The sequence below is a fragment of the Paroedura picta genome, chromosome 5, assembly GCF_049243985.1.
Source record: "Paroedura picta isolate Pp20150507F chromosome 5, Ppicta_v3.0, whole genome shotgun sequence".
Taxonomy (NCBI): domain Eukaryota; kingdom Metazoa; phylum Chordata; class Lepidosauria; order Squamata; family Gekkonidae; genus Paroedura; species Paroedura picta.
Window position 1 is genome coordinate 41,511,004 of NC_135373.1, and position 16,090 is coordinate 41,527,093.

General features: G+C 44.7%; 1 protein-coding gene across 2 annotated transcripts in view; it reads right to left on the reverse strand.

Moving 5' to 3' along the window:
- Positions 1-16,090, reverse strand: part of CSMD2 (CUB and Sushi multiple domains 2) — a 644,506-nt gene that overhangs the window by 246,824 nt on the left and 381,592 nt on the right. For both annotated transcript variants that reach the window (XM_077337490.1, XM_077337489.1), the window contains one exon: positions 8,653-8,765. In XM_077337490.1, the coding sequence (XP_077193605.1) occupies positions 8,653-8,765 (113 nt within the window). The remainder of the gene's footprint in view (positions 1-8,652; positions 8,766-16,090) is intronic.

A 16,090-nucleotide genomic window follows, 5' to 3' on the forward strand; every position in this document is an offset into this window, starting at 1 on the left:
GGGTAGTTAGAAAAGTGAGGTTATTAAAAAACAGCTCTTGTTCTTCTTCTTCCTCCTTCAATGCATCACCTGAAAATTTCCATCTGAAAATGTTTGTTTCAGTTGCCCTTAAGTTACTAGAACCAAACTAATGTATATTGACAGACACTGGCAGGTTTCTGGTGTGCCTCACAACTGCTGGAATTAGTATTTTGCTGTCAGGAACATTTTGATTTTTAAAAGCAGTAACATGGGTATTTTCCCTTGCCCTAAACAATTGCAAAACGAACAGGTTTATCGGCAGGGATGCTACCTGTATATCTTTTACGGCTTCATCCTCTGGAGACCTACCTGCAAATAGCTCTTGCTTCCTTATATTCTTATTTCTTAAAGGTAAACAAGAGACAGGTGAATTTCTAAGAACAGCTGAAGCTTAAAGCTGGACGCTTGGCTTGTCTGTTTGCTTCAATGCTCTTTAACATACTGAAAGGGGGGATATGATTTTTTTTTTTTTTTGCAAGAGTCAATACGTGTAATGAGAAAAAGAAAGGGTAAAAGACGCAAACACCAGGAAACGTGCTAAGTCTTAGAGGCCAAGACTATAAGAAGAGGAAATAGTTAACTAACACAAAAACCAATGAAAGAAAGAAGGGTGTCTAGTAAAGGCCAACAGCCAAGAAGAGAGCCAAGGGAAAACCTGGGGGAGAATTATCATAGGGATGTCAGCGTTCCCAAAGAAGCAAGATGTGTTTGTGGTACAGCTGGTGGAGAGTAAGATGAGAGGGGCCCTGAGTCTACAGCCTTATGAAGCAGAGGTGAATCTGCCGTAATGAGAATTAACCTGTGAGATCAACTGGTAGTGAGGAGTGGAGGCACAGGTTGATGATGATGATGAAGAAGAATTATGTTTCTTGGCACGCCGGCTCGTGGCGAGTTTCAGCATATAAAAACCCATAACAATAAAACCCCATTAAAACCAAAACAGAAACCCCCCAAAAAAACAACATGGCAGAAAAACAATCCTTCCCCATAATGGAACGCCTGCCACCAGGTGGCAGAGGGCTATGTCAACCATCATCACCCAAGATGTTCAAGGGTTCCAGATATTCCTTCTATACCGTAGACCTGGTGAAAGAGCTCCCTCTTACATGCATTGCAAAAAGCTGACATAAGGAGGGTCAACCGGTCGAAGTGGAGAAAGGGGTAGACTGAGGGGGAGATCCTGAATCACAGATCTCATGGGGAGATTTTGGAATGATCTCCAATTCAGGGTTTCTCAGTATGGCACCTGTGTGTGCCACGGTGCCTAAAGGCAGTTCTCCAAGTGGCCACTGTGTTCTTCAGAAAAGTAGGCCGGACCATTGTGAAGGCAGAACCAGTGACTGACTGTCTTCATACACATATTTTTCACTTAGATCCTCTCCATTGTTCACTGAAGTAGGGTCCAGGAAATAGGAGGTATAGATCAGCTGAGAGGTGGTGAAGGTTAGGAAGAAGTAGAGCAGTGGATCACCCTTTCCTCCCTTTGGTGGTCTCTACATGCTTTATCCTTCCTCTTGGGCTTCTTGTTCCTCTTGTATATATATGTGTGCCTAGTCCCTCCTCCTGTGTCCACCATTTTATGGTTGGGCTGGCCTCCTGTGGCAGCCATTTTATAGTGGGGCCAAGTAACCTGCCTCAACATTCCAAAGACGCCTGCAGGTTTTTTTTTTTTTTAATGGGAATTTCTGCTCTAACCATTCAGGTTACAGCACCATTATAGAGATTGATGGCAGGTGAAACATGGGACTGCTCGCCTAGCATGGTGCCTTAGGTCTTTGAAGGGATATGTACTGGATGATCAAAACCAAACAAAGACATTCCCTTTCACTGTTTGGTGAATGGATGTATGCTTTTAGGATGCCGTCAGTCAACAGAAACTCACAATTCAAGACAATTCAGCTTAGGCAATTTTTTGGCTTTACCTCACCACAGGGTAGAAGAATGTGGGAAGAGGGAGATGTTAACACACACACACACACCGAGCCAACCTTTCCTTAGAGGCCAGCGTCTTCAAATCTATTATTTATCCAATTACATTTCAATATGAAAATTCAGCCCCACTAAAGACTTTAATTAGGGGATTAAATAAGAAACTCGGCAACTGTAATGAAGTCCAGCCGAGAGGGCCGATTTTAATGGATTAAGGAAGGGGGAGTCAAGCTGGCAGACGCCTCCCCCCCCCCCAAGTTCCCATCAACAAGTTTTCCTTTCTTCCGCCCACCTCCAGGAGATTGGCAGTAGGCATTTGGGTACATTCAAAAGCTACTGAGAGGTCACCATCAAGGAGATTCAGAAAGACATGATACCTACCCACCTAACTAGGGATTGGTGAAAAGAATTATGCCCGTCTTGCCATAATGTTTGCTTCCTTTAAAAGCGGACATATGCTTCAAATGAAAAAAAGGCATGCAAATTCCTTTTGAAATTTTGCCTGAGGCAAAGGTCATTGGCAACTTACAGGATACCCTTGCTCCTGATATGACGAGGATAACCCATGGCAAAACAGTTAACAAACCTGCCATATCCAGTTACAGCAGAGGTAGTCAACCTGTGGCCCTCCAGATGTCCATGGTCTACAATTCCCATGAGCCCCTGCCAGCAAATGCTGGCAGGGGCTCATGGGAATTGGAGTCCATGAACATCTGGAGGACCACAGGTTGACTACCCCTGAGTTACAGGATGGAAGAACTGAGGCCAAATGTGGACGGAAGCATGTTTGTGGGGAAGCAACGCGAGTTTCTACCATAATACTTTCCCCCAACGGTATTTCTCTGTAGTGACCCACCGTGGGGAATGGCCTGAGAAGACTCCCGTGTTCCTGGTGTTTAACAAATGATGTAAAACAGAATCATTCAGGAGGACATTTGTGTGTAGGAAGTATCACTGTCATTGTAAACAGATTGGCCTAGGAAAACGCACTGTGTTTCTACAGTCATTTAAATATTTATGCTTTGTTCAGAGGACAGCTCTGTTTCAAAAATTCTATTATTTCCAGAACCTTACTTGGCTTATTAGTTGTAGCACTGTTCATTTATGCTATTTATAGTGCCCAGGCTGAACATGGTGTACTCCTTGAGTCGCTGCAAGAAAGGCAGGTTATAAGAGAGAGCCAACTTGGTGGAGAGAGCCAGCTTGGTGTAGTGGTTAAGAATGCGGCAAGCCGGGTTTGATTCCGTGCTCCCCCACATGCAACCAGATGGGCGACCTTGGGCTCGCCACAGCACTGTTAAAGCTGTTCTGGCCAAGCAGTAATATCAGGGCTCTCTCAGGGAAGGTGAATGTAAGCCACTGAGACTCCTTCAGGTAGAGAAACGTGGCATACTACTACTACTACTACTACTACTACTACTACTACTACTTCTTCTGCTTCTTCTGCTTCTTCTGCTTTAGAATGTGCAGAGCACTTTGTGCAAGTATCGTAGCCCTCCTGGAGCTCACAGTCCCACATTTTAGCATGGGCCTATTTAACAGCATATTTATTTATCTTGAAAATAAACCAGTGGGCTTACATCATTCTCTCCTCTTCCGCTTGACCTTCACAACAACCCAATGTGATAGGTTACGTTTAGAGATTGGTGACTGGCCCAAGATCACCCAGCTTGCTTCCATGGCAGAATGAGGACTTGAACCTGGGTCTCCCAGATCCTAGTTCAATACTTTACTCACTGCACACACTTCCTCTTGAGGGAGATGGTTCTTAGAGATCTATACACCCTCCATTAGAAGAACTGTTTTTGTATCCAGCTATTCACTACCCAAAGGAGTCTCAAAGCAGCTTACAAACACCTTCCCTTTCCTCTCCCCACAACAGACACCCTGTGAGGTAGGTGAAGCTACGAGAGCACTGACATAATTGCTCTGAGAGAACAGCTCTAACAGGACAGTGAGTAGCCCAAGGTCATGTGCCCAGCTGTCTACAAGTGGAGGAGTTGGGAATCAAACCCGGTTCTTCAGATTAGAAGCTGCAGCTCTTAACTGCTACACCACCCTGGCTCTCTTAAGTCTACTTAGGCCCCCAAACAGTTGAAACAGTTTAAAGCCTACACAGAAACTTGATCCATCAGAAAGACAAGAATAAACATTTCTCTTACAGTAGGATGAGGATGAGTGAACTGGCAAAATTAGATGAATCTCAATAGCGGACATAAAGTTGTAAGGAGGAACAATGATTTTTCTAGCTAACCACCCTACATCCCTATGGAAACCATGAAGGTGTCTTGCTGCCTTCGGAAATTTCTGCTGAGATATTCCAGATTTACTACATTTCTACCCCACTTTTCCGTACTGTTCAAAGCAGTTTGCATTTAAAATTATGCCAAGGTCTCAGGTCAAAGGAATACTGGGGTGGAATCAGCAGGACTTCACATCCACCCAGCACTATGAAGGCTAACCTAAGTGGATTAAAGATGGGTGGGTGGGTGAGCCAAGCCTCTAACTTTTTATCCTCCAGATGCTAGTGGGCAGTATCCCTCTCCCTGCCAGCTTGGACCTGTGCAAGCATTTGAGTCTTTCCTACCTTAATATCAGGACCCAGACTAGCAATTTCATTTTCCACTCTGGCACTCGAGCATTTCATTATGCTCCAAGACGGAATAAAGTCTCCAGGATATATAGCTATTTAAAACACACTATATAAGCCAATCTCCTCCTCTCCTCTCTCCTTCCACCTTAACTTTACACAGCTCCATTAGCTGTGATTTCCTTCAGACAAGCTGGCCGTAAAGCTGCAACTGAAATCTGTGAGTATGCGGCACATAATTTCCTCTTCTACCTGGCAGCCCCTTAATTGCCATCTTTCTTTAAACGTTCCTCGTTTTACGCTCCGGCTCTGATCTCTTGTGCGGTAGAATGGCTCCCCCTTACCCTCTTCTCTCCTACAGCTGGCTCAGTTGGTGAGAAGCTGCCCCCAAGGGAGGACTCCCGGAAAACTGCAAGATGTATTCCATGTTTCGCCATGCATGCTAGTGCCAAGTCAAAAAGGAGGATGAATGATTTGGGATGAGTCATTTCCCCTCCTATAAAGGCCCTGGGAACATGTCCTTTCCTTCTTGCTCCATTTAGGGTTAGGGCAACAGGAAGTCTTCCAGGTATGGGGAAGCCAAGATGTGGGGAACACCACAGGGGGGGGGGGTCATCCCACATGCCCTGGAGATATAGGCGTTATGTGATTTCCTTTTATATTATGCTTGGCCTGGAATGGGTAGTGTGAAGACAGGCTCTCAACTCCAGATGGTTCTTGGCAGCCCTGCTCCCATAAACTGTCCCCTCTCCCAATTTCAATAACTTTTCACATGCCTGCCTGGCTCATCCGGACCAGGCTGATCTCATCAGATTTTGGACGTTACACAGGCGGTGGCCTTGGTTAATATTTGGATGTGAGACCACCAAGGAAATCTAATGTTCCTGTGCAGAGGTAGGTAATGGCAGACCCCTGTATGAATGTCCCTTGCCTTGAAAACCCTACCGGGCGGCCAAAAACAGCTATGACTTGACAACGAAAGAAGGGGGAGGGCATTTGCAGAAGACAGATGTCAAGGGGAAGAGCAAATGCATGCAAATGGCTGGGATAATCGGGCTGAAACTCCCTGGTCCCAACCCATTCACATGCTGTTAACTAGCTGGAACAGAATGCCATGAGGGATTCACTGGGGGATACATAGTTAAACCTGGATTCATCTCGATCCAAATGTAGTTCCCCAAGACTACTATGCTCTAACTAACTATGCACCAAGTAGAGCCAGATCAGGACAGAATTCTTCCTGCAAACTCTAGTGGGCCACAGGTCTGGCAATGCTTCACGGCAAAGGTGGACATGTTAACCCATTTGCTCTGCCACTGGGAATACACCCCTTCTTTTCTCCCCCATTCAGTGTGAAGGCAATCAGAGGGATTTCAGCCATAGCCTCCTCTGAGAGGTTCCATGATTCTGTGATGGCCTCCTGTGTACTCCATGATCCCCAATTGGCTAGGATCAAGCAATGGAGGTCCACAGGGGAGGGGTTACAGAGACAACTACAGATCGAAACGGCTGGAAATAGGCACGGCAGATATATGGAAGGGTGGCAGACAGGTTTTCACAAATCTGTCTACACCCACTGAAACACCAGCTTTGCAGCAAACAAATTGAACCTCATGAAAAATGACTGTGGTGCTAATTCACACACAAATATTGGTCCCCACAAAGAGACCTGAGGAGGCAGCTCTGGGTGTCATTTATATGGTCTTAAACAAACAAACAAAACGTACAGAGATAAGGATTCCAAATAAATCGGCCATTTGCAGCCTTGATAAATAAACCCACAGCAACTCTTGCTAGCCTGCCAGTTCACATGAACTCGGGTATTTGTGAGTCCCATTCCTTCCAATTGACAAAAAAAAGGGTCCCTTTCTGATCACCTGATGATGAATCCCCATTCCCCATAGCCAGCCTGCTATTTGCTGGTCATCTGGTGGCTGCATCTTTCTAAGAAACACAACCTCACACAGAGCAAACATTGAGACACTTGTTTATGTTTTCAGTGAAGCTGCTCTCTTCAGATTTGGGGTTTTGCCTAAGTCTTAGGGCCAGTTCACAAATGCATGAATGACTGAGTGACTATACCCTTGCACGATGGGCAGCGAAGAGTCAAACTGCACATTGTGGCAGGCACAAAGCGGCCTGCCCATATCCCTGGAAAGCACTCCTTTGAGCACATTATCAGTGACTGACATTGGTTAACAGGTCCAAGGGGTGAGTGAAGCAAAGGCTGTAAGGAGCGGGAAAAGTAAAATTGCATAAAAAAATCTCACAAAGCCTGTTTCATTAGACATGACAAACAGGACAAAATAAATGCATGTGCGTGCCACAAAATTAGGGGAGGGGCACAGCTTGGTAGATGGAGCAGCAGAAGGGCCCAGTTAAGCCCCCATCATGTCCAGTGAAGTCTCACAGGAAAGGAGGTCATGAACGATCCTTTTCCTTCCTAAGACCACTGCAAGTTGCTGCCAGGACAGACAATTAGGGATCTGACTCAGTACCAGGTAGCTACCAGTTGTGCCACAAGTAACAATGGCTACAGCAGTAAACTTTCCATATAAAAACAAACTGACAGTCTCTTCGGTGTAATTGGCCCTTGGAAAGTAGGGCAACTTACAAGGTGACTGTGCATCTTGCAGGGAAGATTACTCCAGATAGACATGGAGCTACTGCATGAGTGAGTCACGACAGGCCGCTGCTGGCAGCGGCTGATACCACAAGTTGGAATACCTTACAGCTTTAAGATTGGAGAAAGGGAGAACCATGCCCTGGGGAAAGATATAAATAAAACAGCTAGACAGGCAGAATGACTCTGAGTCTAGTTTGTCTAACTCTTCAGCATCGATATGCAGAGCGAAAAGCAATGGAACAGAGGACTCAAATATTTTTTTAAAAAACCACATGAAGGATATGCCCTTAATATTGTAGGAAAGATATTCTAAAAATGTTGGTTTGTGCTGCAAAAGTGGGGAGAGGGAGAAGATTCCGGGAGGGCTGTATAGAAATTGTACTATTATTACAGTACAATTGGAATAGGCTGCCTAAGGAGGTGGTGAGCTCCCCTCACCGGCAGTCTTCAAGCAAAGGTTGGATACACACTTTTCTTGGATGCTTTAGGATGCTTAGGGCTGATCCTGCGTTGAGCAGGGGTTGGACTAGATGGCCTGTACGGCCCCTTCCAACACTATGATTCTGTGATTATTATTAATAATAATATTAACAATCCCTTGCTAACTGTTCTGCTTGAATTTCCATTATGTTAAGGCACATACTGATGCGGTTGAACCCAATCCCCCATGTACATATGCGTGCTAGAAAACTTGCTCCTCTTTCTATGCATAACACAGATCCAACCTTCTTATCAAATGGGTTCCAAAGGGCTCTGTCACAAACTACTCAAAGGCTGTTGGTGACCAGATCAGAAGGGATAGACTCTGGGTCCCCTTCAGGCAGTCTGTGCAATGCTGACCATAGTAATCTTCAAGGGACAGCCACAGAGGGGCTTTGGGTGTTTCCAGAGCACATCACCACTCTATGCAGGGAAGCTGTGAGACCCAATAAAACTCCCTCCCTCTCATAGATAAATGATAACATATTTTTTCAGAAGGTAGAAAGGTTGAAGAACATGGATCTGTGCTCCTAAGTACTCTGGACCATTAAGAAAAGACAGAACATAAACCCAAGTCCAGTAGCATTTCAGAGACCAACACACTATTCCATCCCTATGGATGAATAACCTCCCAAATGTCCTATGGTTATCAGCCTTGCTCAAGTCTTGTCAACTGAAGGCCATGGCTACCTCAGTTGAGTCGATTCCTCTCATGCTGGGTCCAGCTCTTTTCCTACTGCATTCAACGTTTCCTCCCATGCTTGTCTTTTCCTGACTTGACTGAGAAAGTTATAGGCTCTAATGTGCTACTGGATTTTTTTGGTCTGCCATCTCAAGCTAACATGACTACCTACCTGAAACTAAGAAGAGAAAAGAGACACACCCCTGTATGCTAACTACCCTTCTGTGCCATGTTCACAGTTCTTCGTGCCTCCATAAAACTGTTGCAAATAAAAGAGCATGCACGCATGCATGGATGTATCCATGAATAAATAGCCCGTATTACCTTCATAGGTTGCTTTGAAGCCCAGTAAATTCCTGACACTGTCGGTCTGGAAAAGAAGCCACATCTGATGTTGGGTGCTGACAATCAAATCAGGGACAGATGTACCTGTTAAACTGTCAAGAAAAACAAAACACAGGAATAATAATAATTACTCGGGGCTGGTATTGAAATTTTGACCAAAGTCAAAGTTGAGGGACTGGGAGGAGTTCCAGGGAAAAGTACCCAAATGAGGAGTGCTAGAAATGTAAAGGACCAACTGGGTTACCACTGACCCGGTTAACTTCCTGGGATACAGGAGACAGACTCTGAGCAAATAATTTGACTTGACCACTAAATTTTTCAGAGTAAAGCAGAAAACCTTTTTTTCGGGGGGGGGGGGGAGATAAAATCTCCCAGTGTGAATTCATAATTAACAACAACAATTCCAGTTGTTAGCTTGGCCATACACGTTTTCCCCCATGGTGCTGCAGGTGAGGTTGGAAAGTGCACATGTATGGTTTCTTTACAATTAGCCTCTCCATGTCCTGTCTCCATTGAGGCAGGAGAGGCAGGGGGGAAGGGGGCAGAAAACCAGCATGGTGATGTTGTGGCAGAAGCAGTGAAGATGAGTCTCACCGCTGTTTCTGTGGTTCCTCCTCTGGATTTGCCCCAGCTCTTTCCCAAGTACCAGAATTTCTTAAAGAACAAGCTGACAAGCTTTGGGCACATCTGTCCCACAAACAATGCCTTGGTCTTGGAAGCCAGCACAGATCCTACACGTTGTGTCCCATCTGTTTTAATTCATCTCCCTCTTAAGGTTGAGAAAAATAATGGTTCATGCAAACTACACTCATCTTCTTAAAAATACAGTATGAGCCTTAAGGGAGGGTGGTATATAAATATAATATTAATAAACAAAGATTGCAAAATCAAACCCTAAATAGCATTTTTTATGATTTCTTGCTATATCTCGGGTATAACCCGAGATATCACCAGAGATAATTTCTGGGCTGTTTGGAACCTGCATTCTGTAGTCACAGGACCACTGAATCTCGTTGCTGTCAACATTTCCAGCTGCTCCGGCACAGTTCAGGCAAACCAACTCTATCCATACGTCAACTCAGATCTGGTGTGTTGACATTACACCCAAAAAGCAGATACAAGCCAACAACACTCTCTTGTATTAGTAGTCTAAGAATGTTTGCAACAATACTACTACATTAAAACTCATTTGGTTGTGAGGTTTATTAACAGAACAAACAGAACTACAGTCAAGGAAGTAATAATGTGAACATTGGTTCTGATGAGTAATACAACAGGCAGGCAGAATGCGGTCAATAGACAGTCTAGGGCCCAAAGCGGTCACTGTAATCAGAGAACAAAGACCCTCTGTGTTCCCACACCTAAAGGTACAGTCCTGATCCAGTGACTGGCCAGATTGCTTGTATCAAAAAAGGAAACCAGAATATCTGGAATCCAATGTACACAATAGTAAAAAAACAAAACAAAAACCCTATAGTATTACATAACCATTTCTGTATTTTTTTTAACGATCCCAAACAATTATTCCAAATTGTACAATTGAAGAAATTAAGATGAACTGGAAATGAAGACCGTGGCTGTTAATGATTGCTTATTAAGTTCTTCTTAATTTCTTCAATCAAAACAATTGTGGAGAATCATTGAAATTAAGGGACTTTTGTAAGGTTATTCCTACATAGAAGTATGCTTTTGGTTACTTATTTTGTAACACACATCTAATTTTTTAATATAATTCTTGTTTGTAGAAATGGAATAACTTTTCAGAATTATTAAAAAAGACAGTCCCCCAGTAACCATATAGCTGAGAGCAAATAAAATAGGAAACTTTGCCCCTTGAGATCTGCTTATGAACATCTTGGGACCATTTCTTAGTTGCAAATAAGACTACATTTGTGATCTTGCTGGATCTTGTGGTGTAGTATAGGGGAGTGGTCCCCAACCTTTTTATCACCGGGGATTGGTCAACGCTTGACAATTTTACTGAGGCCCTGGGGGGGGGGGGTAGTCTTTTGCTGAGGGATGCTGCCGCTGCTGCCTGAGCCCCTGCTCCACTTGCTTTCCTGTCTGCGCCTCTGACTTCTCACCTCCCACTGGGGGGCGCTGCTAGCAGCAGCTGCACAGTGCCACGCTGAGGGGGAGCCCCAGCCATGGCGGCCGCTGGAGAACACCAAAGGTGAGCTGGTGGCAGAGTGGCAGGGCAGCCCCCAAGGCAGCAGCCAGGGAGGAGGACGAGAAAGAGCCGCGGCCCGGTACCGACTGATTCACGGACCGGTCCCGGTCCCAGGACCGGGGGTTGGGGACCACTGGTATAGGGCATAGAGTACTGCACTAGGAACTAAGACCCAGGCTTAAATCCCCATCCTGCCATGGAAGTTGACTGGGTGATTTTGGGCTTGCTTCTTGTAGCCTACCCTACCTCCTCAAAGAGTTATTTTTGTCGGGATAAAATAAAGGAGAATGATGTCATAAGTGGCTTTCGGTCCTCACTGTGAAGAAAAGGAAGGTAATAATAGTGACCATAAAAATGATAATAAAACGATTATTGCCTGCAGGGAGAATTCAAAGACGGATTGTCTTGTCTACACAGGAGAATCCATTTTCAAATTATGGTTAGATTGCTGCGATAACGCCAAGAAGATACGGATGTGATGAATCATTGCAGGTTTGCCGTACGACAAAGTCAGGTAGCCTTATTCCAGTTCCCCAAATTGAGGCAGCTCACTTTGTGCATTATCCAAATCATTTGCTAATTATGCAAAGCGAGCACCTCAACATTTGCTTTGTCTACTAGCTGCTCGGCGTCTTGGCAATGACTATTGAAAGGAACTGAAGAAACACTTTCTGATGTGATCGCTTGCTTGTGCCACACGTTGCTCACGGATTCTGCTCAGATAACAGAAGAGCTCTTCGGAGAGAGCCAGAATGCACAAACATGTGACTTCACTCATTAGCTAAAACAATCAAAGATGGGAACCATCTTGCTCATGAACTATCTGGGCAAAACATGGCCCGAGGATTCTGTGAACACAGACAGCTTCCTCTCTCTAAAGCAGGGGCAGTCAAACTGTGGCCCTCCAGATGTCCATGGACTACAATTCCCAGGAGCCCCTGCCAGCTTTTGCTGGCAGGGGCTCCTGGGAATTGTAGTCCATGGACATCTGGAGGGCCGCAGTTTGACTACCCCTGCTCTAAAGGCTGTTGACGTCATTAAAAGAAAAGCAAAACAATGGCAATTCAGGCCAGGTAAGCCCCGATAGGCATGGGGTGAAAATCTCAGACTCTCTAGACAAAGCTACAGCCACCAGATCACAGGGCAATCTTAACCTTGAGCAGGTCACTATGTCATTGAGTAGCTGAGAAGATGAAGAAGAAAACAGCCAGTTGTGCTACCTAAACTCCCTAGATAGCAATACAATCACTTGATTAAAAACATTCCAGGGGTATTGCTCCCCTAAGCATCAGCACCTGAAACCACTGATTAGGGTCAAATGGATAGAAACCCAAATTCAAATGTGCAAGTAAAAAGCATACAAGGAGTCTGTTTTGGGAAGCAGAAGTCATGGAAGGAGCAGTGGGGACCTATACCCATACCTCTGCACTGCTTTTTTAACGTGCTACAGAGAACCAGGAAAACAGACCCACTTTTGATTAGTGGCACAGATCAAACTGTAGCCTTTGAGTGCTGCAGGAGCTAAGCTGATGAGGGCTTTTTATTTTGGAAACATTTAGCCAAGTCATTTTAGATTTTCTTGACAAAGAGCCTGAAATGCACTGTGATGTGCACGGTGGACTCGAATATTTCAAGCATGTCACAGTGGGACCTGGATGCCCTGACCTGAATGGCTCAGGCTGGCCTGATCTCATCAGATCTCAAAAGCTAAGCAGGGAAAGATTTGTCAATAATAATAATAATAATAATAATGATGATGATGATGATGATGATGATGATGATGTAAAAACCCAGGTCTCTTTGCCACATGAAAAAGGCTCTAATCTTTACATGAAGATTATATTTTATGCAGATACACCTGGAGATCTGATTAATACACAGGCCAATACGTTAAAAGAAAACATGACCATTATGTGGGAATTCCAGTTGCCCCCTTGGCACAACCAGGGCAAACACAGCTGCAACACGAAGTGAGCCACCCAAATTCCTCCTGTTCCAAAGGAACTGCGGATTTTGATATACTCAAGCAATTATTTTGCATAAGCAATTTACAGAAAACATCTGGATTCCCAGGGAGCTTCTTGTTCTACAAAAATGCATTAATGTTTAAAGCAAAACTATCTTGTGTTTTACGGCCCTTCTCTTTTTTTTTCCTTGACAATTTCCCTTTCTTAAAGGGTAGAAGAATGAAATACACTCAATATTCATGGGGGGGGGGGACATCTTGGCAACTAAGGTTTGGCAAGGTGTAAAAGCTATTTTGTTGCCGACCCTCTGGAATTCCCAAGAACCCCCTGATAGAAGGGAATGTTGTTGGGTAAATACACCCGAAGAACCCTGTGCTTGTGGTGAACTCAAAGAGATGAACCTGCAATTCAGGAAAGGAAAATGTCCAGTCCTGTAATAATCCCAGAGTTTTGGTATGCTTGATTAAAACGTTCCCTGTTCAAAGGGGGTCTTTCCCTTGAAGCCTCCAAGTTACAGAACCACTTCATTTAGCCAAATTGCATTCCCATGAGTCTCAGAGCAAATGTGGCTGGCACAGGTTCCCCCCAAATGGAAGGGTTTCCTGTTAATCTCTTGCAGGCAGGAAATCTCTTTCTTGCTGTCTCTCCCTGGCATGCAGAGCACTTTGTTTCAGCATCTAATGCATCCATCTGTCCATCTATCTTCAAATAAAGACTGTGTCTGGTTACTACTTTGTGCCGAGAGGGAAATGCGTAATGGGATTAGCCTCTCCCATAATTCAGTCTTGGCATAATCTAATGTACTTGTATTCCCAGGCAGTCGGGCTTAATGCGGTTTGAGCGATCGCTTATTATATGCATTTGCCGCCTCAAGGTCATCCGGAGAGTTTGTTTAGACTGAGAAGTGTTAGGGGGTTCCCTCCCCTCCCTTTGCCAAAGCTCCGAATTCTCCAGAAATTCCAAGAGAAATTCAACCATGTGAGCTAAACAAACAGCAACTTGCCCTGAGATTTTTAGAACTGTATGCTTATACAGTTTCAAATACAGCCTTGTTGTCCCTGGAGTGCCCCCCCTTTCTCCCTGTTCTACTCTTTAGAACAGGGGTAGTCAAACTGCGGCCAGCGAATGCTGGCAGGGGGCTCCTGGGAATTGTAGTCCATGGACATCTGGAGGGCCGCAGTTTGACTACCCCTGCTTTAGAACCTGAACTGTTTATTGATCGGCTTTATCGTGAGGCCAATCATAGTGCTGTGGGTCAGCTGGGGCTCAATGAGGACTTCACAGAGGTGGAGGGGCCTTATATAACCAGCCAACAGTCTACAGGAGCCAACCAGAAGAGAGATAAAGAGAATGCTGGCAGGGGCTCCTGGGAATTGTAGTCCATGGACATCTGGAGGGCCGCAGTTTGACTACCCCTGGTGGATAAGCATCACCTCCATCCTCCAGCTCTAATCTGGCAGTCGAAGGCCTGTCACTCGCCCCTGCTTCCTCCTTTGACCTTGTTTATATTGGAACTTGGAAAGATGCTGTACACCTGGCACCAGAAACCTGTTCCAGGAGAAGTCTGCATCAGAACGCCGATCACAGAAACAAGCAGGAGAAAGGAAAAGGACGTGCACACCTTCAAAACAAGGTCACTAGACACATTTAGATCTGGAGAAAATTATTGCCAACCGCAAAAATGGCCACTTAGGGGAGATGGATGGGTGATGTCATCACTAGGGATGGGCAATTCTGCTTGAATAAGGCTGAAAGTACTCAAAGTTGATTCGAGGACTTTTCAGGCTTATCTGAGCAGAGTCACAATCCCCATAAGTTCTAATGGCCTGGATCAGAGAATCCCGCAGTGGTTCAGGCTTGATTCAGCTGGTTGAGAAAGACCCCACAAAACAGCTGATCCCGAGGTCTCTTTAAATGCCTCCGGGGGCCACCAAACAGCTTATCCATGGAGAGGCTTGAATATACCGAATCAGTGATTCAGTTGATTCAAGTTTTACCGAATTAGGAAAACTCAAAATCAAAAAGTACTGAATCCCCCCCCCCCCAGTGCACATCCCTAGATCACTCCCCTTAACTTGTGAGGGGCACTGTATGAGCAAAAAAGAGCAGGGGGTAAGTGAACTTAACCAGATGATGTCATGACATACATTTTTTCAGGTGTGGGTTACCGGGATCATGTAGGCCAGGGATACCAAAGCGTCTCTCCGCAATATGTAATTTAGACTGGGGCATTGAGCTCCACCCAGGCACTGAGTCTGGCCAAAAGATGCTTTACTGATGCACAAATCCGTGCTGCTGGTCTTTACCTGCTGCAATACTGGATTTGTGTTGAGGCACATGTGTAACGACTCCTGAACCAAACCGTGTGCATGTATTAACCAAGGTTAGATGGGTCCCCCCCAAATTTTGTTTTCTGCATAAGTGAAGTGCCAAATGTTTTGTTTCCCTGAGGTTCCTCTAGGTTCCTTTCATGCAGGTTTTTTAAACTTTACTGATTAGTACTTGGATGGGAGATCACCGATGAAGGCCAGGGTAGCTATGTAGAGGCAGGAAGTGACAAACCACCTCTGTTCCTCTCTTGCCTTGATAACCCTATGGGGGGTCTCCATAAGTTGGCTGGAACTTGATAGCAAAAAAAGGGGGGAGGGGGTTAGTAAAGGGGTTATTCCCCACATGCACACTCATGCCAAAGGATCCGCTGGAACAAAGCCGATACAGGGAAGACCATGAACCAACTAATAGAGGCAGTCATTGACAGAAACGAATGGCGAAAACTTTTCTATAGAATCACTGAGGGTCGAACACATCTGAATGGATAACATCATCATCAATTTCTAAATAGGGTTGTAATATAATCCTGTGCTTGCTCCAAAATCCCACTGCACTCCTCCCAGGGATGTGACCACACTTACTTGGGAGTAAACCCCTTGAATGCAATGGAACCTAAATCCTAGGATTGGGCTGTTACTATAAAGTACCTTCCCCTACTCCCAAAGACAAATTATAATCTTTTTATTTAATGCACAGCAACGTAATTGTATGTATGTAAACACGAAACGGTATTTTGTCTTTTATGACATGGTAAACATGGGAAAAAAAACATTTACGTTAAGAAATCCAGAATGCAGCTTGCTCCTGTCACGTTACTTTTAAAATAACTTATTTATCCATGCTAATTTATTTGTCAAAAGCAAGGAAGGAGAGATTCAGCCACCATCTATGGTTTGTTAAAGTGTAAACATGATGCGAGTGGGAAAAGAAATGTACAATGTATTGTCTC